This window comes from Anser brachyrhynchus, assembly GCF_964034855.1.
Source record: "Anser brachyrhynchus genome assembly, chromosome: 1".
NCBI classification, from domain to species: Eukaryota; Metazoa; Chordata; class Aves; order Anseriformes; family Anatidae; genus Anser; species Anser brachyrhynchus.
Genome location: NC_137694.1, coordinates 43,884,635 through 43,910,065, shown reverse-complemented (window position 1 = coordinate 43,910,065; position 25,431 = coordinate 43,884,635). Strand labels below are relative to the sequence as shown.

Sequence of the window (25,431 nt, the reverse complement as noted above, 5' to 3'; positions counted from 1 at the left end):
GGGTCCATGGTGCAGCGGGCTGGTGGCGCCTCGCCTCTGTCCTGGATCTTCTGGTAGTGCTCTGAGGTGTTGTATGTGTGGGCCTGATTCGGAGCTAGGGAGCAGTTGGCTATACAGTTATACAAGGCTGTTTGTGTTCTCTGCAGCTGCTTAAATCTGACCTAAATACCTTTTGGGCTATGCAGCCTGGTGCTTTCTTTGAAAACCTAGAAGGTCACCAGGTGCTGGGCCTTCCTTCCTCAGACGACCCAGGGGTGCGCGAGGAGCCCCAGCTACGCCGGCAACCAGCGAGAAGTGCCCTCCCTTTCCTCTCCCTCCTCTGCCAGAACAGCAGAGGGTGTCGCGGGCCAGACCGAATGCCAGCGCCGCTTTCTCCAGCTGCCCATGGCACAGTGGGTTTTGGATCCCCGGCCCCCAGCCCCGACGCCGTTGGGTGCGGGAGGCCGGCAGCCTGCAAGCGGCCTCGCTGCCTTGCTGCAGCCTCGCCGGGTCAGTGCACGCCGGGCAGCGCGTACCTTCGCTTTCCTGGAAAGCAGCTTCTCTTCAATACTGAGAAGAGCCTAGCTCTTGGAGGGGGAGGAGGGGCCTGGCCACGGCTTCACGCAAAGGGGCCACTACTCGTGCTAATTTTTCTCATAAGAGTTGAACTAATGCAGCCTCCGCTCACTCAAAACCACAGAAAGGTGTTTTTGTTTGGTGTTGATTTTTTTTTTTTTCAGGGGGGAGGGGAAGCAGGGGACTGGGGGATTTTTGCATGATGGTTTTGTCCTCCCAGCTTTCTCTTTCTGTGTTTTTTTTTTCTTTTCCTCTTAATGCTTTGCTGTTTGCATCCCCCCAAAGGAGGCTTTTAGGAAGTTATGGGACTACCTAGAAAGGGCAGAAGAGTGAAAAGGAAAAGCTATCTAAGACTGTATGCAGTAAACAGCTGTACATTTTTTTGCTGTCTGCAGGCTGGACACAGAGCACATCAGGAGGCTGTGGCAATCATTTCCTACCCACGCCCCAAGCATCCTTCGTCCTCCTCTGCACAACATCTTGTGCACCGTTTCATTGCTCGTGCTGGGGTATCCAGGCCTGCCCCGTGCTTGCTTCTCTCTCCCTTCCTTTGTCATTTCAGCAGCTGGCAGGAACCCCCCAGGCTGTGTCTGGGCCGCTCTGATCGATCATCACCAGGGCAGGCTACATGCAGTGTGGTTCATCTCCCACCCAGGTCCCACCTGCAAAGCCAGCGTGCACACTTTTGGACGACAGCAGGTTTGGGTCTGGCTGGGGACCCAGTAAAGCACTGAGCCTCTAGGTCATCCCTTCATCATCTGGAGATGATGCTCCCGCCCCAGCTGAGCTTCCATGCACCTAACGTGGCCACCCACCTTCCCACCCCCAGCACACCGCCTGCCTTCTACGTTCTTCTCGTTTTGCTTTTTTGCACCTCTCCTCCAGATTTTCAGTGCTTCGTTCTCCCCACCTCAATTCTTTTCCTCACTGTATTAGTTTCTCTCTTCCCGTGGGACAATGCAAGCCTTCGCTTTCCCAGAAAGCCATCCTCGTCCAGCTGTTGGAGATCAACATCTCCAAACTTACCAAAGGCTTTGGGGGTTGCTGAACAACGAGCAAAGAAATGCCACAAAGCAGAACTGTGATCCAAAGGTATCGTCAGGCACTCAGACCTACTGCCCGCAGCAGCTGGACTTGAGATGAAAACACTGTGGAAACATTTCATTTTGTCAACAGCTCTGTCACGTCACGCTTTCATGTTTAATGTTTCTTAAAGTTTTAGTATCAGGGATAGGGAGAGTGTACACATCCTCAGGCGGAAGAAAAAACAAGGGGGTTGATACTACATGTAAAAATAAGAACAAATCCTGGCCTCCGCTAGGGAGCTATTCTTCTCCTCACTGTCATCAGCGTCCTGGGCAGGGCTCAAAGTGGGTTGCACACAGCGGGACCATTCACTTGCCTGTGTCCTCCCTGCCACTGCACAGAGCCTTTCAGACGGGTGTCCATGTGCTTCGAGCAGTTGAGTAAATGGCACCAATCCAGCGGTGTGAGAGAGGGGGGAGTCTCTTGGTTCTAGGGAATTTGCTGTTTTGTTTTTTTTTTTTCTTAAGAAAACTCAGCTAAAGGCAGGGTCTGTTTGTCAGCTTAATCACATCCAGGCTAGCAGGAGAGAAAAGCAGCACTAGTGAAGCTTGAGCATGCTTTGTTCGCTGTCTCCTTTGTGTCGGAAGACACAACGCTATTTCAGCGTCCTTGTGTTTTCCACCTATCATGAAGCCACTTGAGAGGCACCTCGATCCTGGTCCTCGTGAGTCAAGTCTGAGCTTTGGAAAACTGCGGTCAATGGTGCCACCATGCCACGTCTCACGGCTTTTATTGCCAAAGAGGATCGCCGCAATATGCCTCAGCCACAACCGCTGCGAGGTCATGGTTTCAAGTGGATGAGGGAGAGAAGAGCGAGACCCGTGGGCAGGCTCAGAGCAGTGAGGCCGGTTGTTACTTTTCTAAAGCAGAGACAGAGAGGAAGAATAAAAGGAAGAATTAGACTGGTCCAACTCATGTTAAGGCAAGGTGGCTGGTAGAGTCTATGAAGTCACCCAATAAATGCTATAAATACCCACGGAGGGAAACTGGCTCCCTACTAGGCAACTGTAAAGCAAACCACAGGATATTTTTGAAGCTGCCATCCAAAAATACAAAGAAAAGTGTGACAAGCTTCCTCATAAACCAAAAATGGAACAGAAGAGCACTTCGTCCCTGCCGTGATTTAGCGCTCCAGTGGCAGATCCTCCCACTGAAGCCTCCCTAAAAAAGAATTGCCACTTTGCCCAGACTCTCAGGGAAGCTCAGAAATTCTTCTGTGGTCAGCAGCATCTTCATGCTTGGTTGAAAGGAAAAACAAGGAGTGATGTCTCAATACTTGGTGGAACTTCTGGCAAGACTGCAGGTCGGATTCAGTGTGTCTCTGACTGTTTCGTGCTCCCCAGCAATGCGAAGCAGCTGTAAAGCTCTTGTAGTCAGCTGCTTAACCCGGAGTTACAGCTGCTTTGCATCACTAGACTGGTGCAAAGCAGCCAGAGCATGTCCGCGTTCTGCATTTGTGTGTGGCTTTTTCAACAGGGCAATCCACCTAGCATGCACGCACCAGGGGACGCATGCAGCGGTCTCGGGGGGATCTGGTGGAGGTGAATTAGAGCTCCGATGGTGCAATCAAGCCATTGCCTAATTGCAGGCTAGGCCTTTAACAGTGGTGTGTTTCGTACAGAACTGCAAAAAATTCTTCTCCCCCGTTCTTTTCGAGCGGCGATACGCTTACGGCACGCTCCACGCCGGCAGCTATTTATATCCCACCTCTGAAAACCTTTGCGCCTTCTCCCGTTTTTTTCCGCGATTTCCACGATTTCCCTTCGGCTCCCCGGGGCGGGCGTTTCTGCCCAGCCCGAGCTGCCCCGTGCCCTCGGAGGGCTCCAGCGCTGCCCGGCCCAGCTCGGGGCTCAGCCGGGCAGGGCCACCCCGACCCCCCCGGGGGAAACGAGCCCACGCCCGGGGCGCGCTCCCCGAGGGATGCTGCGGAGCCGGGGCTGCAGCAGAGGGGCTTTCGGAGCTGATTTTTTTTTTTTTTTGTCGTTGCTTTTTCCTTCCCCTTCTTTCTCCCAACCTGGCCAACTTTTCTTAACTTTTTTTTTTTTTTCTTCTGTACTCTTTTTTTTTTTTTTTTTTTTTTTTCCCCTCGCAAAAGCCACGCCGTGGAAAGACGGGGTGGCGGTGGTGGAGGAGGGAGAAACCCCTCCCCTTCCCCTCCCCCGTGGCTCCTTCCTCGGAAAAGCAGCACTTTGGGGGGTTTCCTCCCCTTCCCCTCCGCGCCGCTCCCCGCGGCCGAGGAGGGCCCGGCGGGCTCCCGGCGGCCCGGGCCGCCCCCGCGAAGCCCCGGTAAGGCGGGCACCGGCCCCTCGCCGATCTCGGGGGCCGGGGAGTGCGAGGGGGGGGCCGGGGGGAGGGATGCGCGGCGCGGCGGCGGAGAGCGGGGCCGCCTCGGTTTCGCTTCGGGGCGGGAGAGCGGGGGCAGGGGCCGGGCCGGGCCGGGCCGGGCGGCGCCGCTGTCGCCCCGGCACTGAGCGCTCGCTCGCACCCGCGGCCCCTTCGGCCGCGCCGCCCGGAGCCCAGGAGGTGCCGAGAGCGAGCCGGGCTCTGCTGCCCGAAAGCCGGCTCCTTGGGGAGCGCGTGAGTGTTTTGGGGGGGGGGGGGGGTGGAGGGGGGATTTCAGTCTTTATTTGGTTTTTGTTACGCCTCGGGAGGGCAGGAGCTGGGGGCCAGGCTGCGGGAGAGGGGGGCCGAGCTGGGCTGGGGCTGCCCCGCTCCGGGTTTGGGGTGCCGGCAGCAGCCCCACGGGGAGCCATGTGCCTCGGCTCGGCTCGAGCCTGCCGCCCCTGTCGGCTCTCGGCGCGGGGTGGCGGGGAGCTGGGTCCCGGTGCCGCTTCCCCTCCGTGCAGCACCGGAGGAGTGGTTGGTCTTCGCTGGAAAAGCGAGCTCTTCCTTTCATTTATTTGTTTTCCTCCTTGATTTAATTCTAATCGAGTTTAGTGTAAGTGTGTGCTCTGTCCTGCTCGGTACAAGCATGGAAGCGAGATCTGAATGAGCCCTGGAGGTAACAGAAAGATGAATTTAACATCCCTGAGTTCCTGCCCCCCCCCCCCCCCCCCCCAAACGTACAAGAGAAGGATGGGGATGTGGCTTGACCGTTGTTTTGGAAAGTTTGGGGTAAAGAGGAAAGTTTAGGGTAGCGAGCTGCTATTTAGGAGTACGTGGTCCAGACGGCAGAGTTTGCTCTTTGCAGCACTCGGGAGAGTGAAAATTGCAGTCACATGTTGGCCATGCTTAATTCTGTTGAATGGGGTGGGATCAGAAATAACTGCAGTTTCCCAACCTATCGTCCTCTAATGGCTGGGCCCTCCAGAGGCTCTATCTTCCTTCTCCAAACAATCGGGACTGCAGTTCAGATGCTGCGGATGTCAAATAGCCCATTCAGTCGCAGTGGGGTTATAGTCATGTGCTTAAAATTATGCACATGCACAGAAGTTTGTGGGACTGAGGCTCTATTATCACATAATGTTGGTCTTGGTTGAATCAAGTTACGACGAGATGTGACCGGTTGCTGCAGATGAAGCCAAGCTTTGTTTCTGTGTTCGTGAGGGATTCTGCTGGGTCTGTGACTTACAGCTCGGCTGTTGAAGGACGGGGTCTTGTCCCCTCCGGAGCGGAAGGCTCTTGGGCACAAATCCGTGGGATTACTCGGATGCCAGCCTCCCACACTGGTTCCCATCTTCTCCCCAGCCAGACTTGGAGCTGGGCCTTTGTTATTTCTGCGCTGCTTGCTGTCTGTTGCACACCCCTCGGTACCCTGCCTCGCTCGCTGCTGGCTGGTGGTTGTGGCGAGAGGCAGCACGAGGCTCTCCTTCCAGGTTGCACTGGAAGCCACAGGTAAAAACTGTTGGGGTCCCGAAAAGCAGGTGTAGAGAAGCTACAGGGCAAGGCTGGGCTGGTGCAAAGCCTCCCGGGTTTGTGTCCCTGCCCCTGTTCGGAGAGGGCCAAGTTTGCTTTCCAGATGACAGCTTCAGACATCAGCTAGTGCCTCCGTCCCTAATCCAGCTGGAATGTCTCTGAAGTTGGTGGCCAGTTTGCGCAAGGGCAGAGCTGGAGCCGTGTGGTGCCAATTTCCCGCTGCTGTCACCGACGCTGTGGTTGCACCGCTGGGAAGCACAAGGGGAGAATGTGCCTTTCGAGCTGGGTTTCTTCCCTGGTTTCTCTTTCTTTCCGTCCCCGCTGGGATTTCATTCTTTCCTTCTCCCTGGCCCTACCACATGCAGTTTTGCTTTCCTTGCTTCTCCTGCCCTGTTCCTACCTTCCTCTGGTCAGCGAGAAATAGCTAGTGCTGGTGCTCAAACAGGACGTCGTTTGGGTCAGGCTGACACTGTGGTCACGTTAATAAAAGCTCTGGGGAGGCTGTGTGTTCCCGAGCCATTATCTGGTTGTGCTCGTGAGCCGGGAGAGGTGCATCTTAAATGAATGTGTAGGTGCTGCAAGAGCTGAGTCTGCCATACTGGGATGGTATCTTTTTGTAGAGCAAGGTATTAAGTGCATATACTGTTAAGAGGCATCAAATATTTGTTTAAAAGAAGGCAGTTAAACGTTAGGCTAATTACACCCCTGATTACATGGAACTAGAGGCAGAAGCTGAAGACGGTCACGGTATCAACTTACCCCCTTCTTTCCTGCCAGTGTACTTCACTACTGCTCGGCCTTCTGTTTTGCATCTGTGCATATCCTACAGCCTGTTGCCTCATCGAGGTATTCATTAGCTGAGCGTTTTGCTGAAACTGGTCTCACACCCTGTAAAAAAAAAAAAAAAAAGTTCAGCGGTGTGTGGTGCAACAGGATTTGGTGGCTTTGTGCTAGTGAGTGGTCAAAATGACTCGAGTAAAATTAATTTCCCCCCCTGACCAAGTGCAAGATTTCAAGGTAAGATTTAGAAGTGAGAGGTGTAGAAAGTCCTGTTTTTATTTATTTATTTATTTTTATTTTATTTAACCGCTGGGAATCTGTGTGCAGTACTTCTTTAATAGTATATCAATATCAACTCAGTTTTAGTACAACTGCTAAATACTGGTCTCTGTGTTGTCTTTGGAGCCTTTCGAGCTGCCCCCTTAGTTTCGTCCTCTTCAGTGGAGAAATGAAAAGGCCTGTGTGCACTTCACAGGAAATGAATGTCTGATACAAGCTTGCAGACTGCACATTTCCAAGAACTGCTCTCAAGGTATTTTGATAATGCACATTCTCTCTGCCTTCTCCCTTCCTGCTCCCCGTGCACTTTCTGTGCTGCTGCTTGTTCGCAAACACATGTGAAGTACGAGGGAGACGACCAGGCCCTGCTGATCCGAAGCTTGCACGCAGGCTGCTCGAGCTTTACGTTGGCTCTCTCGGAGCGGTTGCTGGCAAAGTTGTGCTAAGCTGGCAGCCTTCAGCTGCCTTTGTCTGAGCAGAGAGGTTTTGTCTCCCCCATCCCCACCCCCTGCAAACGCTGAAGAAAAACTTTGACTTCAGATGCTGACTTGGGTTACGGGTCTTTGTGATTCTGCAGTTCACAAACTGCAGCAGCCCCACGGCTGAGTCCTTGTAGTGACTTTATAAACCCTTGTTTACTTCTTCAGTTTTGCATGAGTAAGGGAAGTTTGCGCCTTTTGCTGGGCTCCCCTGATTTTTATGCCAAGTCTGATCAGTTAAGGGGGGACTTAAAAAGGTGATGCTGAAAAAAATAAAGCCCTTTGCTGCTGGATTCCTCTGCTGAAGCCTGGAGTGGTGGGTCCTTTACAGAAGCAAGGCAGAGAAGTTTGAGAAAGAAGAGAAATGAGAGTCCTCAGATCAGCTCTCTCACTTTCCCCGGCAGCATTTTAATGTGTGTGTGATTGGAGTTTTTCCCTTTTATGAGTTTTAAAATTACTTACTTTTCAATCTCGGTTACCTTTGAACTTCCTCTCTTTTAGTTTTATGAAAGAGCACAAAAAGAGCGGCCTGACTGTATGGTGTGTTCCTTTTGCACCCCCTGTACCTATCCGCTGTCTAAGCTAAGCATCACGTTTCTCCAGTCTCCATCTGAAAACTTGCGCGTGACTTCTCATCACCCATCCTTAGGCCCATTCCCTTTGTTTCAGCTCTACCTGTTTTTATTTAAGGTGACTGGAGCTGAACGTGTTGTCTCAGGTGTTACATTCCCACCTGCCTATTTTGCAGCCTCACGTTTGTGTTTGCTGCTTGTTTATTAATTTCTGCTTCTGCGTGCTGAGCTGGAGCTTCCCTCAGTGAGCGCTAGGTGCTGTTTTTCAGCTCGTTCGTGAGCTGCCCCAGTTAACGCATTGCTCCTGGAAATGCAGACCCAGTTTATTTTCGTGCAAGTCCTGGGGATGCTTGAGGCACGTCCTGGCAGCCGGCCGCCTTTCGGTGCTGCCTTGCTGACGGAAGTTCTGCCTCTGCCCTGCGGCCAGGCAGCCCTGGGCTGCTCCTGTCGTAGCAGCGCATGTCCAAAAAGGTTCCTCACATCACCTGCAGCCCCGTGCAACTGGTGGCAGCAGCTGGTCTGAGCGAGAGAGCACCTTTCTGCGTCTCAACCAGCCCTTTCCGAGCTCCTTCCAAAGTCCTGCGTACGGCCCGCTGCATCCCGCCGACTTTTCTGCTCTTTAATTTCAGCATTCTCCATCTCTTCTGATTACTGCCCTCCACCCCTTCAGGTTAAATATCGTTAAATACTGGGGAATCTCCTCAGCAAAATATGCAAGGAAAAAAAAAAAGATATCTGCTTTCTTGCTTAGCTTCTCTGCAGTGTCCTCATCCCCACGTGCTGGTATCCCAGTGAGACGAGTGATTCCCCCGGAGGCTTTCAGGTTTTAATCAGCTGAAAATGCCACTTGTTTTCTGGGTTTTCCTTTTGTTTTTCTTGGCTACCTGCTGTCCCACTTTCATGACAGCCGTCCTAATGTGAATTTGCTCCCCGCCATCAGTAATTTATATTCCTTTACGTCAGCTCTGCCGGGGTTAGCTTCTCACCTTCTGAAGGGCTGTGGAGGTTGTAGAGAGGTTCGGGCAGGCACTGGGGCTTCGCAGGGGTTTTGGATGGTGCCTTTGACCCACGGCAATGGCCCTTGTGAGGCTTGTACCTCCCCAGGCTGTCCTCACAGCCAGGCAGCCCCTATTGCCCCTGCAGGTCAGCACGCTCTGATGCTTTAAGCTTTCCTAAATAACCTCTAGTGACTGAAGTATTTTTCTTTTTTCCACTTTTGACTCGCAGGACTCGTTTCTTTATTTTGTGTATTGGAAATTCCCCATTATAAAACTTGGTGTTGTGGTGCGTTTGTGCTTCGTGACCCTTGCTCCTTCTGAAAGCACAGTCATTGATTCATGGTCTGTCACATCGGCTAGAGCCAGGAGGTTTTAAGAGCAAAGGGAGCGTCCCTCCCCTGTGCCCGTGTGCCCTGGCATGTACAGGTTAAGCACCTAGGATTTTTCTCTCAAATCCATGATACCGAGCCAGTTTTCCCTGCAGACGCTGCTCATTTCTAGGAGTTAGCCTCTTCCTTGAATGCCTTTCCTGCTAAATGCGATGGTTTTGGTGAGGGGCTGCGGTCATTGTGGGAACCACCGACAGCCGTCGTGTTTTGGGATGTACGTGTTCAGGCAGGGCACTGGAACGACCAAAACCAGTCCATTCAGCTGAGTAAGGTCAGAATGGGGGATGCAAACCCATGCCGTTGACCCAGCTATGGAGAGAGGAGCTGCCACTGGCGGATGCTGGACTCCTGGCCTCCCTCCCGGCCCCTCTTTCCCTGTCCCTGTCACCCTCAGTGCTCTGCCAGAGCCCCCGTGCCTCCCGCAGTCCCTGCTCCCCCTCCTCATCTCTCCTCTCCCTGGCTGCCCCCCACCTCCTCCTTTTGGCACCCAGGCATCAAAAAACACTGCTGGGCCGACCAGAAGTGAGCAGCGACAGCTCCCTGTCCTTCAGCCTCGGCAGGAGAGCCCGAGCAGCAGCGTTGAAGCCTAGCAGTAACGCGTAACAATTTCCTGTTTCTAACAATTTATATTTTTAAGCTCTCTTTTCCCCAGTTTCAGCGGGGGAAAACGCCTCAGGCTCCCAGACCAGACGTCGGTAGTCCCGTGTAAGCCAGCTGGTAGGTCTGGTTGTGTTACTTGCTATGCAGCAGCTGCTGCGCGGCAGCCTTACAGCTCAGGGAAGTGGTGCTGTTACTCCGAAATGGCAGGATTACAGCTTCACGCAGGGCCAGGCCTGCGTGGAAAGGGCTGTTTAATTTGGAAGTAGTTGTTCTGGATTTGCAGAGTGGTTCAAAGGTGAGAGGAAGGGACCCTGGAGCAGGTTTTCTCTTCCAGCTCTTTCGGTCAGGCTAGCAAAAGCAATAAGCTTTCCCTATAAACTGCCACCTTCTTGTCTTTTGAAGCGTGTTATGTGGAAGCCAAACGCGCTCGCAGACTTCCTTGCCTTGAAGAATACTCGGAGCACATCAAACTATCCTGTGGGTTTTCTTCTGGGTAAAAAACTTGCAGCCTGTATCAGCAGATCATCACGTTAAAGCAGAGAGCACGTCACAGAAAAGTACAATAAGAAACGCAAAAAACTAAACGCAAAAACTAAACTAAGCCATGAGAAGGTGGAATTGTTTGTGGGTTCTGAAGTGTGCTCTTCAACACCAGAATTAAGAAGAGGGTTTGATAAGGACAGTCCTTTCACAAGAGCTCTCAAAGCTGGTTCCCAAAACCCGCGTGCAGAGCTCTCCCCTACATCTCTTCTACGTGGAAACAGGAAATGTCACAGCGTGTGCTGCTGCCTCGTACAGGACAGCAAGCTTACAGATTGTTTTTTTACATTGCATCCTTGTTGAACGCTGGTCATGTAGGGAAACATGGTTTTGGTTTGGTACGTGTACGCGTGTCACGTTTGTTTTTTCCACATATTCCCTCACGCCAGACGTAGTATCAGCCTCACACCAAGCTCTATTTATAGCCGTGGCATAAAAGACAGCGGGAACTGCGGCGTCTCTTCAGCCCGCTTTGTGCTGGAGGAGCTGCCTGCGATTGACGCCGGCCCTATTCACGGGGCTGTGCCATGTTCCTCGCTGAAATGTGGTCCTCTGTGCTGGTCCTCCCTGCTTGCAGGCACGTGCTTGTCCCCGTGCCTCTCCTGCCTGCCCCTTCCCCTCTGCCGATGGATGGGATGGGGGCTTGCAAGCAGGAGGTGTCTGCTCGGGCTCCGCTGCCTGAAGCAGGGATGCTGCTGCGAAGGACCTGCTGGGTGTCCCTGTGAAAGCGTTTCTGAATTACCCCAGCTGCTCGCGAGCTGCAGGATTGGTAACAGGGAGGTGCCGAGGCCAGACAGAGAGGGTAATGTAGTCACGGGGCAGAGCTGTGGTTCTGCTAGCTGCGAGTCAGCGTGGCTTGTGGGGTGCGTGCCCAGCCTGGGCTTGGCTGGGGCGATGCAGAGAAGTGATGTTAACTGATGGGAGCCTAGGGAAAAGTGGAGCCTCGAAGGGACTGCCTCCGAAAGGCACGCAGAAGGCTGGGTTTGTTTTCTCCGCTTGCTGACAGATCCGCTGCCAGGCAGGTGGTTGCACAAGCGGTGCGCTGCTGCTCCACCAGGTCAGCAGGTCTGGGTTTCCGTCCACGAGGTGAAAAGAAAAAGCCTGGATTGCTGGGGAAGCCGAGCAGCAGAGCAGGAGCCAGATTGGGCTGGTTGCTGTTCAGATAACTCCCCAGCGAATGGCCGCATGCATGCTTTCAGATAAGACGGTCTAAATGTTGTGCCTTGTGCTGAGTGCAAGCTTGAGTTTGCTGTTCCAAATCCTGAAGCGTATTCCTGTTGCCACCGTCTCTTAACATCTGGTTTTTATGGTTCCCGCTTCCTGCAGATGATGGCAACGGTAAGGTCTCTGCGCTTGTCCTTAGGGCGTCTGTGAGCTGTATGGAAGCTATTCAGGTCACGGCTTTGGAAGCAGCAATAACAACAACAGCGATCCGTTGCTATCTGAGGTGCTGTGTGCAGGCTTCCACAGCCTCACAGGTTGAGGAGGCTGAGGCAGACCAACCGCCTCCAGATTTGTCGCATTTCAGATCCACATTACGGCCAGCTAATGGGCTTAGTCACCAGTGTGACGGGCATCTCTTTCTTCCCGAAGGATGGATCTGCTCTGGAGGAAAGCTTTGCAAAAGCTGCGAGGTGCTGCATCGGAGCTCCCGACTTCGGACCGCTTCCAGGCCTGACATCCGGCGGCTCATCCCTATGGATGGCAAATCGAGAGAGGTAAGCCCCGCCGAGCGCCCTGAAGGCAGCGTGCGAGCACGGATCCGAACCGCGTGCGTGAAGCCGCCGCTGAGCGTGCCAGATGTATCCAGCCCCAGGGCGCGGGGTGGTTTGGCTGACACCAGCGGCTGCGCGCAGCCGGCTGCCTCGCGGGGCTCTCCCTGCACGAAACCCGCTGCCTCGCCTGGGTAGGGAGCCTGGAGGAGAGCGCAGTGCTCCGTGTCAAGAGCACTTGTTTTGAAAAGCTCTTGAGCTTGCATTAAAGCAGAAGGTCTGGGGAAACTTATCCGGCCTTTCAGTCAGCGGGACACCGGCTTTTTGGGGATGTTGTTTTGGCTGTAAGTGCTGTTCTTGCTGTAGGGAGGCTGTAGTGTTTGGGTGTTGGGTTTTTTTGGGGGCTTTTTAGCAGCGGGGGGAAAAAAGCAAATCTGGGCTTGGCAAATCAGAAGCAGAACTAATTATGCACGCATGTTTCATTATGCCCCAGGGTTGGCTTACTTCTAGTCCAAAGAGTCCACCTAGCCTCCTTCACCTGGGAGGCCACAGACACATAGCGCACGTTAACCCATTAAAAGTGAACCTTAAAGGTGACACCATGAAGTACTTCTAGAGGGCTAACTAATGCTACGCTGGCGGCCACCCGGTCATCTGTTGGAAATGGGTCACTGAAGCTAAACAAATTCACGCTGAGGACCTGACCCACATGTAGATTTCAAACCAAGTGAGCAAGCTGTGAGGGTGCTATTTTTGCATTTACTTTGAATTCGAAACGATGACACAGTCTCAGTTCTTAGTCAGCCAGACTTCTAGTAGCAGTGGATTTTTCTTAAAGGACTTGGGAGAGTGACTCAAGGTTGAAAACTGGGACAAACAGTTGTTGTTTTTTTTCTTGTTTTGTCAAACAGCATCTGCAGCCTTAAACAAATTATCTATTTATTTGTTGTTTTTAAAGCTAGCCTGGAAATGAAAGACAGCTGCTTGCTTCTGTTTTCCTGTTTGGATTTGTTTTCCAACCTAGGCCCATGAGATTGGCAAAACTTCGGTTTGGACCCAAGAGAGCTCGCAGTTCGGGAGGAGTGGCTGCTGGTGGGAGCGAGTCTCCTTGGTCCCATCGCAGCTGAAGCCCTGAAGGCCCTTAGCGGGAGTATGACCTTTTTTCCCCTATAATAACTAACGTCAAAGGGCTCTAGAGCTTCCTTACCCAGTGGAGAGGAAAAGGAAAGGGACCGAGTTGCTGCAGCTTCTTGTGGTGTTGAGTTTTCGGTGGTGATAGATTGCCCTGAACGCTGCACGTGTCGCCTGTGTTTACTTGTGTGCAGCTCACTAAATCAGCTTCCCCTAAGATTTATTCTGACTTGCTGAACCATCTGAGCAGCTTTCAACCGCTGCCTTTCTTTCTTTTTTTTTTTTTAATGGAAAAGAAAAAACCCAGCTTGATTAACTCCTTCCTACCCCTCCCACCTTTCTCAGAGTGGAATTTCCCTCCCACGGCGACACGTAGCTAAAGGGCAGGATCGGCAGCGTTCAGAGCAGCGCCAGGGGCGTCGTGGCCTGCACACCAGAGGACCAGAAACTGAGCGCACTTACCACTGGAGAGGCTTCCCGGTGTTTATGGCTCCCTGTCCTGACGGTGACGTTATTGATATCACTGCTGAGTATTGCGAGAGACGTGAGGAGAGAAGAGATGACTGCAGGCAAGGCGCTGCTGGGCAGGTGCCTCCTTTCCAAAAATACCGTGCCAGAACAGCACGAGGGGAGGGCACCCCGTCCCGCTGGCACGAGGCTTTTAAATAGCGGCTGAATGGCGTGAGATAAGGGGAACTGAGCCTAGCCCGGAGCTTTCCCTCATGCTCTTTCCCTCCGTGTGCCCACAGCAAGTCTTGGTGCTCCCCTGGGTCTGCGGTGGGGGGCTCAGGAGATGGGGCCGCGCGCTCCTGGCCCGCAGGCTGCGTGTCGGCGGCGGTGCTGCTCCCGGCACGGCGGCGGCGCTGTCAGCGAGTGTGACTGGGTTAATGGAGTGTGTCAGGGGGCCGAGGGCAGGGCTTGGCGGTGAGCTACTGACTTGTCAGGCCTGGGGAAGTGGTATGTAACAGCTCAGCTTCTCACACAGAATGAGCCTCTGGCTCGGGGCTGTGGTTTTTATGTTTATGCATATATATATATTTATATGCACACACACACACACATGTATTTTTTTTAATAATTGAGATGACTTGGATGGATGACTGTTGGCAACAGTGGGAGCAGGGATCTGCTTTTCTAAAGCCAGACAGCCTGGTGACAACACGAGGTGCAGATGGAGAGGGAGACGAGCAGGGTCGTGACAGCGAGGGAGGGAGGGCACTTGGCTGAAGGCAGCACAGGAGCAGAGGGTGGTGGCTGCGAGTGGGCAGCAGCGTCTGCAGGCGCTGGGAGATGTCCCTCCGGCACAAGCAGAAGTCACGGGCTGGAAGGCCCCGAGCAGAATCGTTCCTCGGAAATCAGTAGAGCCTGGTGTCAGCGTAAGTGGTCTCCTCGTGGCAGCCCTGAAGCTGATGGTGAAGCATTTCGTGCGGGGCACTTGATCCGAGGGCGTCCTGGGACGAGGGAGCGGTCCCTGGGGTCTGGTGGGAAAGGCTCGTTCCCATCTGCTGCTGCTTCTGGGTCCTGTGGTCTGTCTGTCCTTCTGTCAGAGGCGGAGGTGGGCAGGCAGGAATGACACCTTTCCACCTCTCGCTGAATGCCAAAGTGAAAGATACCCTCCTGCCTCGGGAATTTTTTCCATTGTCATTTGGGGTCTCATTTCCTCTTGCCAGTCTCAAGGCCACTCTGAAAAGCCCCTAAACATCCAGCAGAGGGAAATCTCCGAAATCTGCTAGATTCGAGCCAACCTGCTAAAGGATGTGCTGGGGAGCCCCTAGCTGTGAAGCGTATAAACCCAGTGCCGTAAGGTGGGGCCTTGCACTGGCTGGGGATCCTGATGGAGTCCCTCCTGCTCTTATTTCCTTGGTTGTACCTCCAGCTGTGGGTTAGTGGCACACCATGGCTCCCTGCAGTGCTCCTTGGTGCTCTCGCTGCTGTCTTTCCTCCCTGTGAAGTCCCTGTCTCCACTTGCCCCGCGAGAAGGGCGTAGAGGGTTTGCCTCACTCTGCTTCTCTCCCACAGGCTGGACGCGAAGGAGGAAGGATGGTAAAGGCAGCGTCTTCCCAGGATCCATGGGCTCTTTGAGAGATGATCAGAGGGAGGCCAGATGATCTGCACAACACGCACGCCACTGTTTCTCGTCCGCAAAGGCAGCATCGGAGTGTTCTCCCCAGCCCCGCGCCGCCCGGCTTGCCCGATCGCTTCCGGATGTTTCGCAGCTGTGAGTGGGAGGTCCTGGAGCGGTCCCTCAACATCCTCCAGGCCAGCGATTTCTACTGGGGCCCCCTGTCCGTGGGGGAGGCCCACGCCAAGCTCCAGCGGGAGCCCGTCGGCACCTACTTGGTGCGGGACAGCTCGCAGGGCAACTGCTTGTTCAGCCTGAGCGTGCGGATGCCCACGGGGCCCGTCAGCCTCCGCATCTCTTTCCAGGAGGGCTATTTCCGCCTGAAGAACTGGTTTTCGGACTGCGTGGTCCGGCTGCTGGAGCTGGTGGTGGCGGGGACCCGCAACAACCCCTTGCACTTTGATGAGATGGGGGGAACCCCCCTGGTCTTCTCTGAGCCCTTGTGCCGGAGCCGCCGAGCGGTGCCCACGCTTCGAGAACTGTGCCGCCGGCGCCTGCCTGCCGCCGGTGGTGCTGCTGCCGCGGGGGACACCGCAGGGACGTGCCCGCAGGAGGTGGCGGCATCACCCCCAGGCAGGAGGCAGGGGTCAGAGCAAAGTGTTGTCCCCAGCCCCTCCGCAGCCAGGGCTGGGAGATGATGGCGGGCGTGTGGGAGGCGAAGGGACGCGCCTGCCGCCTGGCCGTGCCGGCGGGGCCGAGGTAGCTGCTCGGAGAGGCAGGGGAGGGCAGGTGCCCCAACCCACCGGCCACGAGAGCTGTGTCCTCGGAGGTGCACAGCACGTGTGGCCTTCCCTGCAGTGGCTGGGGTAAAGCCAGACCGGGAGAGCAGCGGTTTCCACCCCCGGGTCCTGCTCTTTGCTCCAGTCGTGCCTTATAAGCTTGAGAGCGGGGCGAGCTGCCTGTCCCCCCCAGGTCCCCCAAAGTGCCTGAGCTAGTCTGTGCTATGCATGTGCCCTCGCGAAGCGATATGGCTGGGACCAGGCCCACAGCGCTGCAGCCTGGGCACCGGTGGGCACGGCCCCCGTGCGGACCGGAGAGCCACGCGGGTGGGAGCGCGCCCTGCTCCTCGCTGCACAAACAGACGTCAACACTTGCACTCGGGGAAGACTGCTGCAGCTATTTACAGTACGTGCAGCTTCACTGCATTTTGCCTTGCTTTATTCAAACAGGTTTTTGGGAGTGCAGATGGGTTTATACTACGGGCATTGCATTCCAGCAGAGGCAGTCCCGGTCCAGAGAGCCTGGTCTGCTCTGCGAGGGTGTGAACAGATCAATCCTGCGCCCTTCCTTACGCTCATCTGATAGTATGCTGCTGCCATCTATGGACTGTAAAAAGATGTTTTGGTTTTGTCTCAAAAAAAAACGCAAAGAATTTTTTATACGACTTTTAAATGTTAATAAACATGTTTTTATACTTCTTTTTAAAAGCTAATGAATACATTACAGTATTTTCATTCCCTTGCAGCATTGGAAACATGGTTAGTTTGGTGCAGAGATATATGGTAATCGAACTGAAACTGAACAAGTGAATTTCTTACAAAGACCAAAAGCAGTACGTACATGAAGGGTCTTAGATGGGAACAATAAACGTAGTTCACCTTACAGTGCAATAAATAAAGAATTTTATAAACATAGGACACTTCGTAAATAGATAGAGGCAAGACTTTCAGAAGTATTTTTAGTATTTAAAAATTGTACTGAGTGAAGGAAGCACAGCAGTGATGAACTGTAACTGGTGAGGGTGACTACAACTGAGAGGGATAGAGAAGGTTTAAATAGGACTAAGAAAACTAGCATTGTGGTTCATTTTAGGGGTGCAAGTGGGTATGATGTCCTCAAAATCAGTGACTAAAACCACCTTTGTGAAAGGAGGTCAGTGTGTTTGGATACTATAAAATTTGACACCTGAGTCAGATCAGAGAGCAGCCAGCAGAGCGTCGTGCACGCAGGCTCCTGAGCTCACACTGGCTTTGCCCTTCAGACCCACACAGGGTGAAAAAGCCGAATGTAGAGAGCTGGCGCTCTGAATTTGCTCTCTCAGCTTCGGATATCTTGTCTGAGGAACCACTTTGTGCGGCCCGTTATCATTGCTGGGTCTGTCAGAGGGCAGATCGGGCTGCGATGCCCTGCACCAGGGCAAGGGTGCCCTGTGCTGCTCCAGGCAGCAGCATCCGGGGGCTGGGGTTTGACCTGCCTGGAGCCCCGCTCAGATAAACCCCCTTGCCCGGGGTTGCCGCTGTGTCCACCTCGTGGAGCGGCCCTGTCCGAGCACTGCAACCCAAGCACCAGGCAGCAGGCTGAATCTACAGGGTGCCTGGCAGCAAAGGCCAGCAGCATCCTGGGCTGTTCCAACAGGAGCATGGCCAGTAGGTGAGGGGAGTGATCGTCTCCCCATACTGGCCACTCTTTAGACACCGTTTAGAATACTGCATCCAGTTTTGGGGCTCTCTGATGCAACCAAAAAATTGGAGTGAGATCAGGGGTACAACCCCATGGTGCTCCGGGGGTTGGAGCACTTGCCCTGTGAGGAGAGGCAGAGCGAGCTGGGCTTGTTGGACCTGGAGAGGAGATGCCTTCAGGGGTACTTCACAGCAACCTGCCTGTGCCTACAAGGAGGTCAGCAAGGAGCGAGACTCACCACAGCGTGGTGGGAAATGGGATGTGGTGGAAACAAGTCCAGACTGGATAGGAGGACACCCCTTGGGAGGTCCAGCTGGGGGCAGGTTGCTCAGAGAGGCTGTGCAGCCTCCACGCTTGGAAGTTTTCAAGACCCAACTGGGTGAAGCCTTGAGCAGCTTGGTGTCACCTCAGAGCTGGCCATGCCATGGACGGAGACCTCCTGGGGTCTTTTTGGGGGCCACACTAATGCTCTTGGTGCTGCTCCCTGCTGTGGGTTTGGCTGGGTCTTGGGCACCGTCCTGTTGCTCAACCCAAGGTGCCACTATGGATGAGCACATCTGTAGCTCATGTGCCCACCCTGTGGCATCTCAGGTGGCTTTGGGCACCTGCCTTGGCCCTCAGGGGAAGCCCTGGCAGGGTCAGCTCTGTGTGCTGCCCTCCCTCGCTAGGAGGAGTGGGGCTGGGACCGCGTCTCCTGCCCACCTCATCGCTCCTTTCTTCTCTGGCTGCCTTCCTGCCTTCCCTTTAGAAACCAGGGGTGGTAGGGAAGGAGCGGGCTCGTTTCTTTCACGTTTATAACCGAGTACAGGAATGCTTCTGTTTTATGGCAGCGGTTATAACTCGCCGAGGGAAGAGCTTTCGAACTGGATTGCGCTGACCTGGCGATGAACCGTTCTCATTTGGCCTGAAATGAGCATCTTGGGCTGCACGGCTGAGGGCTGCGCAAGAGCTGTGTCTGTGGCCGGGGCTGTGCCTGAGGAAAATCACACCAAGGGAGGAGGAAATAGTTTGGATTTTAATAAAATCCACTATATTTTGTTAATTTTACTTTATTTTATTATTTTTTTTTTTTTGTAATTGCACAGCAAGTATTTGTCTCTGACTTACTTGTAAGTCAATTCCATGCAGGGCTGTAGCAAATTGATTTGAGATCTGAGGATGAGAAAGCAGTGAATGACTGCCAAGTATTGTTATATTGTGAAAGTTTAAAGCACATTATGGTGCCTATCCTCATTATTCCGGAGGAGAGGGCACTTCTCAGATCAGAATTGGAGCAAGAAAACAAACCAATTTGGGAAGAACAAGAATGGGAGAAGTGCATTTGGATGTGGCTGTCTTTAGAGTCCTCCTCCATTTTCTGCTTGGATCTTGGGAGAGAAGCCTTTTTCCTTAAACTTTTCAGACAGAGATGTGCAAAGTAAAATCAGAAGAGGTTCATTCCAAGGCGTGACTGCAAACGATGTCAATGGGTGGGAGATGTTCACTGCAGCCACCCTGCCCCGGAGCTGGTCCCTCCGTGCAGGAGCAGCTCCTTGTGGCCAGCATCCAAGCACTTTGCTTGGTGGCTCCTAAAGGGACTTGTAAAGAAATTACGAACTTCCTCACAAGCTCTCCAGCACCATTCGGGGAATAGAAGAAAATTGTTTGCATTTTTATACGTTATGTTACACATTTCTCCAGCTGACTCATTTCAGTTTGTCGAGGAAATTTATACAGCCTCGCAGATGTTTTTTTTCAACCGCTCGTCCTCACATCCAAAGTCGAAATGTTTGGTCCTTTTGCGAGAGAGGCTGCCTCTTACCAGGCTGCCGGGGGCTGGCTTTCGGTCCCGGCACGCCGCAGGCATGCAGCAGGAAGCTGCTCTTCATCTGCTGCCGACCAGCTGCCCTCCAGCAGTGCAGCGGGGTCGCAGGGGTTAATTTCCCGAAATCCTCCGCTGAAACTTGTTAATAACTTCCATATGTACCCATGTGTGTGCGCAGGAGGGGCCCCACAGCCAGCAGCTCTTGTAATAACACTTGATTACCTCTGACATGAGGGTCTGTATTGCATTACGGCTCTGCCTCGATGCATCAAAATTCACCCAAAGCCATAAGTTTTGTGCAAACGCGTATCAGAAAGTTTATTGATGTTCGGGCATTCTCACCCTTTGGAAACGAACTCCTCCTATGTAGGCAAGCTTTAGAACAAGACCTCCTGCGCACCCAAGCGATGGCTTGGGTTTGGGCTCTTGCCCTGACGGCCTTCCCAAAATACGTATTCGCATCATCATCCTTTCAATGCGCTGAAAATCTTAATTTGCAAGGATACCTTGGTTGGGGGAGTGTGACGGTTTTGTCCAACTGAGCTGATTTTGCAGCAATTCCTCAGACGTTTGGTATTCATGGAGTTGCAGCAATAGGAGCTCTCTGCCTGGCTGTGGAGGACAGCCTTCAAAGAGAGCGCAGGTGTCAAAGGGAGACGCGGCACAGCCGCCCTGCCTCCCCTGCTGCCTCCCTGCAGAGCCGCCGGGGTTTCTGCGCGCTCCCTGCTCCCCTGTGATCTCAGCCGGGGTGGCAGAGCTGCCCTTTTGATGCAGCTGGAGCCGAGCACTTCCACACACTCCCCCTGGACAGGCTGGCTCTATACGCTGGGTCTTCTCATCCTGGAAAAAAAGATGACTGAGGCTTTGCAGACCTCTGAGTGCCAGAGGTTCTGAGTGCCAGAGGTCTGCAAAGCCTAAGAGCCATGGAGGAGGTGGCTGAGTGCATTTTCTTGTAAAAAAAACAAAACAAAAACAAAACAAAACCAAGAAGGCAACTATCAGATACTCAAGTGTGAGACTCAAAACACACAAAAGGAGCTGTTTCTTCCTGTGATGTATAGGGAGGGCATCGGTGCAGGCCAGCCTCAGCCCCAGCTGACAGCCGTGGGAGCTCTGCCCAGGGCACCAGCCGGGTCAGAAAGGAGCTTCAAAAAAGACATGCAGTGAGGAAGAGGAAAACAGCACGCAGCAGTGGCAGCCTCCTAGATCTGCATCCAACCCTGAGCAAACAACAGCTTCTAAAGGAAGATTTGGCTGGCTCCTGGGCTACCTGCTTTTCCACGGTGCCACTCCTGCTGGCAGAGCTCTAGACCTTTGAGCCAGTCCCAGATGCCATCGAAATCAGCGGCCAGATTGTCGTTCCCCTCGGAAGGTTTTGGACGAGGTCTCCCATTTTGTCAGGCTGGTGTGAGCAAACGTGGGTTTTCCATAATAAACTTAGATCACAACAAACCACGCTCCCACTGGCTTGTGCAACAAATCATGCTGGGGGAATTGCTGGCATTCAGCGTGATTAGCCCGAGCGTAGATGCCTTCCAGCTCGTAAACAATAGCCTAAAGGACTGGAGAGGATCACAAACAAAGCACTTACAGGCAAGACAATGTTTTCAAAAGTGACTTGAGAGCTTATGGCCACCGGGGGTTTGTCTTTTAAAAATAAAACAGAAGTAAACAAATTGGCAAAGACATCTCTGAAGAATCTAAGAGAATGAAAGCGAGGATGTACTACTTCAAAACGGCAAAATGAAGCTGGGGAAAAAACTTCAGGCAGGACTAGCTGTTCCTTTTAAGGTGCTCAAGGAAACGTGCCCACAGAGTGGGCAGGCAGGGGAAATGCCAGCCGTCTGGGCAGGCAGGGGCCGGGTGGGAGGTGGAAGGGATGCAGGGGCTGCTCCCCAGCCTGCCTCTAGTTGGCCATCAGGGAGAAGTCCTTGTTCCAATTCACAGGAAGAGAAAAATCCCTTAAAAAGCACTAAGACCAATGACAGAATGAGGCAACTTGTATTTATTAAGTTTTATGGGAGCTCAATCTGCAAGGGACATTCCCTGCACCGTACGCCATGAATTTCAGGCTGAGAACAGTTCAGTTTATGTAAACCATATTGTTTGTATTGCACTTTTATTCATTTTTTAAAACCTCATTTTTTTATAATAACATTTTTAAATGTGGGCTGAATTATTTAGAATTTCATCTGTTTGCTCCTGGCCCTGGCCCAGTGAAGTAGCAAGTGCCCAGCTTCACGCCCAAGAGCTTTCTACAAGGGGCCAACAAAGTTCTTGGCTTTGATGTAGTTTCTCGCATGTTTGGACACCACGGGAAAGGTCAAATCCCTTGGTCTGCAGTTTTGGGTTGGGTGGAGAAGGACTGGTGGCTCCTGATCCTTGACTTTCTGCAGAGAGCTCTCCAAGGCATGGGGATGGCAGAAAGGGGAGGTGGAGAGCAGGAACCAAAGATTGCTCGCTGCTCTCGGAGACTGTGCAGGGGATGGGCCAGATACGGAGGCAGCTCTAATGTATGTGCTGAAATACCTAAAATAAGCCATGCAAACAAATCAATCGTATGTTATCCAGATGGGGCTGTTCAAATCCAATAATAGCAGTAAAGTGCTCCTGAACTCTGCGGAGAGAGAGATTATAGAAGGATCAGGTATAATTATAGTGCCTTATTATTACCATTCTCATCATTCTTTCTAACAAAGATTTTCAATAGGATGAAACAACTTCTTGCAGGAGAATGTCATGTGTTTGCTGGCACTTTTTCATTCTTCCTTCCAAGGCTGTTCGAGTCAGTCCTTGTAAATGGTATTAATAAATGCCATAATGATCTTGGACTGTATCATCATTCAGACGATGCCCTCTTTGCCTACAGCAGACCCTTCCCCTGAAGTTTCTCACTGTTGCTACCACTGGTGGAAACACCAGCAAAAAATCCCCTGCTGCTTTGATATCCTTGCTTTGATACACACGCTTCCGAGCAGGATGGAGAAATGTCCTTAAAATATTAGTGGTTGCTAGAGGTTTGTTGGTCTGTGTCCTGCTCTATATAGCTGAAGTAACATAGGTGGAATCACCTAGGAGATTTTATCTACTTCAGACACGGTCAGATAGCTGGAGGTGCCTATCTGCAAGTACCCGGGACCACAGGGTGGTGAAGGAAAAAGACCCCAGCATTTTGTCATTGCAGGTTCCTGAAAGAATTGCCCTCAGATGGGACTGATGGTGTGGTGGAGCTGTGCTGTGTAATGGAGTCTGGACTTCCCGGGGAGGGGATTTCTCACCCGAGGGAAGTCCAAGGCCGCTCTTCCACCTCTGCAGCTCCCCTGGCAGCAGCTCAGCATGGGGAAAGCTGCTGGTGAGCGTGTGGTTGATAAAACCTCCGGTGACACATCTCACTTAACCTGCAGCACTCCCTGCGCTGCCGTCTTCATCCTGCCCCTGAATTGGCGAAACCCACCCATTTGCCGAGCTCAGCTTGGAGAGATGCACACGCCTGTGCCAAGTGCTGTGGCGATGCACAAGAGCCTCCTTCCCAGCCACCACGTCCTCGAGATGCTCTCTGCTCTGCTCTGCTCAGCTCTGCTGCCTGGAGGTCCCAGGCCAGCCAGGAGGAGCAGGCAGGGTGGTTTGAACAGATGCAGCATTTTTTTTTTTTCGGCGGGGGAGGTTTGTTTCAGAAGGGAGGGAGGGAAGGGGCGGTTTGCTGAGGTGGGTCTTTCTCTTTTCTCCTCCTCTCCCCAAACACCTCAGCAGAGCCTTGCTCTGAGCTCAATGAAAGTAGGGCAGAGCCTAACCACATTTCAAGCTGTCTGCGTTTTTGGATTCTGGGTAATTGTGATCTCTTATCTGTTCCTAGAAAAGATTTAAACAACTTATAAACCACAGCTGGGCAGAGATAATAAAGGAAGCAGTGGCAGGGTGGGGAAGGATCTCCCCAGCACAAGCAGAGCAGAGAGGGGGGCCTGCGGGAGAAGTGGTGGGCCCGGCTGCGGTGGAGGGGTCTCCACATGGCTGCTGGGGCCACGGGGGACTGAGGGGGGTGGCTCGGGGAAACCAAAGCCACAAGTGCTGGTAGCTGGGCTATGCATAAAATGTGTGCATACATGTATATGCATATATGTATGTAAGAGCAAGTGGAACTGTGTTCAGCCATGGGAGGGGGAGTCTGAACCCTGCTATGGTATCCATGTAGTCCCACCTCCATGCACATGTTCTTGCTGAGGTTATTCCTCCACACGGATGGGACACGCTTCCTCTTGCACTCCGGGGCTTTCACGTTTTCCATTCCTCATCACTGTTGGTATACACCTGCCATGGCAGGGGATACTCCTCCCACTGGAGGGGTTTGACCCAGCCTCCAACCTCCAGGCCCACAGAGAGGTTCAGAACATCCCTCCCAGGCCTCCCCGTGCCCACTGGGGACATGCTCCATGCTCTGCCTGGTCCCACCGCTCTGCTCTTTCCTCCTCAGCTGGACACTGTTGGTAGGATGCGCATGCTCTCCCTTTTGTGCTTGCTGTGCCTACTAGGGAAAAGCTTTGTCAGCAATGATCTTTTCATACTTCTAAGCTGTATTCTCATCATCCATCTTAAACTGCATGCAGGAATTTTGACAAGGGTTTAAAAAAACTTGGTAATGATCCTCTTGCAATAGGCCAAAACAACAGACCTGTGTCCTGTAGTCCTGTCAGCTTGGGATGTGGATTTTGGGTGGGAAATTGAAGGGGCAGAGGGAGGGGGAGAAGGAAGAGAGAATGAAAAACAATTCTGTATTGGCAAAGATCCTAGCAAAGAGATGGTTCTTTCAGCAAATGCTCTTGCCAGGGTGGTTTATTTAGTTTGGATAGCCAGAATAGGGCCTAGTGGCTTAAAGATGTTTTTCTACCCTAGGAGAGTTTGCTATAACAGCTGTATCAGCCTGCGTATTCTCCACAGTTCATGATAAAAGGAAAGCTGAGGAATTAATAGAAAAGAAAGCCATCTTTTTTGCCAGCAAGATACTTAGCTACTTAATCCCTTCCCAACCTTCCTCCCAGGAATTGGCAGAGGCCTGGTGCACGCGAGGAGAGCGGCGCTGATCTAATGCCGGCTGCGACTGCATGCATGCCCCACTGCAGGGGGGCCGTGCTGGCTCAGAGGTTGCTGTTGCTTGCTGCAGGTCCCTCGGCTGGAGAGCTGCCAGAGGCTGTATGGGCAAGCAAGGAGTCTCAGCTAAGCAAAAAAAAAAATAGGAAAGACATTAAAAGAAAACAAATGAAAAAAAAGCAACATGAGAAAGTGAGGGGAAGAACTGGGGAGGGAATGATGTAGGCAAGGTGCAAGGGAACGCAGGCACTTGGATGAGAGCGAGTTGGAAGTGTGGTGCAGCTGTGGGGCACGCCATGGGGCACCTGAAGGCAAGCAGAAGCTGCGACTTGCCAGGGCTTGGGCAGCCGGGCCTGGCACGGCCGACTGGCTCGCCCAGAAGGCCATCTGGCGAGGCGGTGGCTGGCAGGCACGGGTCCTGCGGCTGCCTGGCTGCCCCGTCTCCTTGTTCTACATAATCCTCCCTGCGTCTGCCCTCTGCAGGAGCCGGCCCCCCGCCAACCCTGCCTGCCTCCCCACCCTCCACTCTCTTGGCAGGGCGCTTGCGCAGCCGTCCCCTCAAGCTTTTCAAGGACGGATGCGAACACCCAATGCAGTGCTGCTGGCAGGGAGAGGCCTCCTATTTTAACACAGCGTGGCCAGGAGCTGCCAGCGTCCTCCCCCTGGCCTCTCTGCTCAGCTGTGGCACCTCGGGGGTGGTGACACATCCCGCGGTGGCTGTGGGAGGGCTGCGCACGTGGCTCCTGCTCTCGGGGCTCCTGCTCTCGTACTCCCACGGGGCTGGTGGGGCGAGCCCGCAGCTGCTGGAGCTTGCACTGATTTGAGCCTCCCTCCGTTGAGGCCAGGTCAATGGCATTGCAAGGCCCCGACCTGCTGAGGGAGGCGGGTGCCGCATCACCATTTAGTAGTGCTTTGCTTGGGGTGGAAAGTACATAAGAAGCTTTCCCAGGAAAAATCAGCGTACACATCATCTCTGCTTTCTCGCCTAGCGCCCTGCCAGGGGCCCACACTCACTGTCAGGAGGCCTCTGCAGGTTGAGAAGTCTCA

At 53.2% G+C, this 25,431-nt stretch overlaps 1 protein-coding gene across 6 annotated transcripts; it reads left to right on the top strand.

The window, feature by feature from the left end:
• The first annotated feature begins 2,795 nt into the window (after window positions 1–2,795).
• Window positions 2,796–16,530, top strand: LOC308187536 (suppressor of cytokine signaling 1-like). Of its 6 annotated transcripts, none has more exons than XM_080575594.1 (3): window positions 2,796–2,944; window positions 11,727–11,851; window positions 14,996–16,530. In XM_080575594.1, exon 3 carries the CDS (start codon window positions 15,062–15,064, stop codon window positions 15,734–15,736), a length of 675 nt encoding a protein of 224 aa, XP_080431720.1. In that variant the 5' UTR covers window positions 2,796–2,944; window positions 11,727–11,851; window positions 14,996–15,061; the 3' UTR covers window positions 15,737–16,530. The 6 variants fall into 6 exon arrangements, with proteins under 6 accessions (XP_080431720.1, XP_080431718.1, XP_080431719.1 ...); XM_080575592.1 differs by lacking the exon at window positions 2,796–2,944 and adding an exon at window positions 3,045–3,927; XM_080575593.1 differs by lacking the exon at window positions 2,796–2,944 and adding an exon at window positions 4,062–4,218.
• The last annotated feature ends 8,901 nt before the right edge of the window (window positions 16,531–25,431 follow it).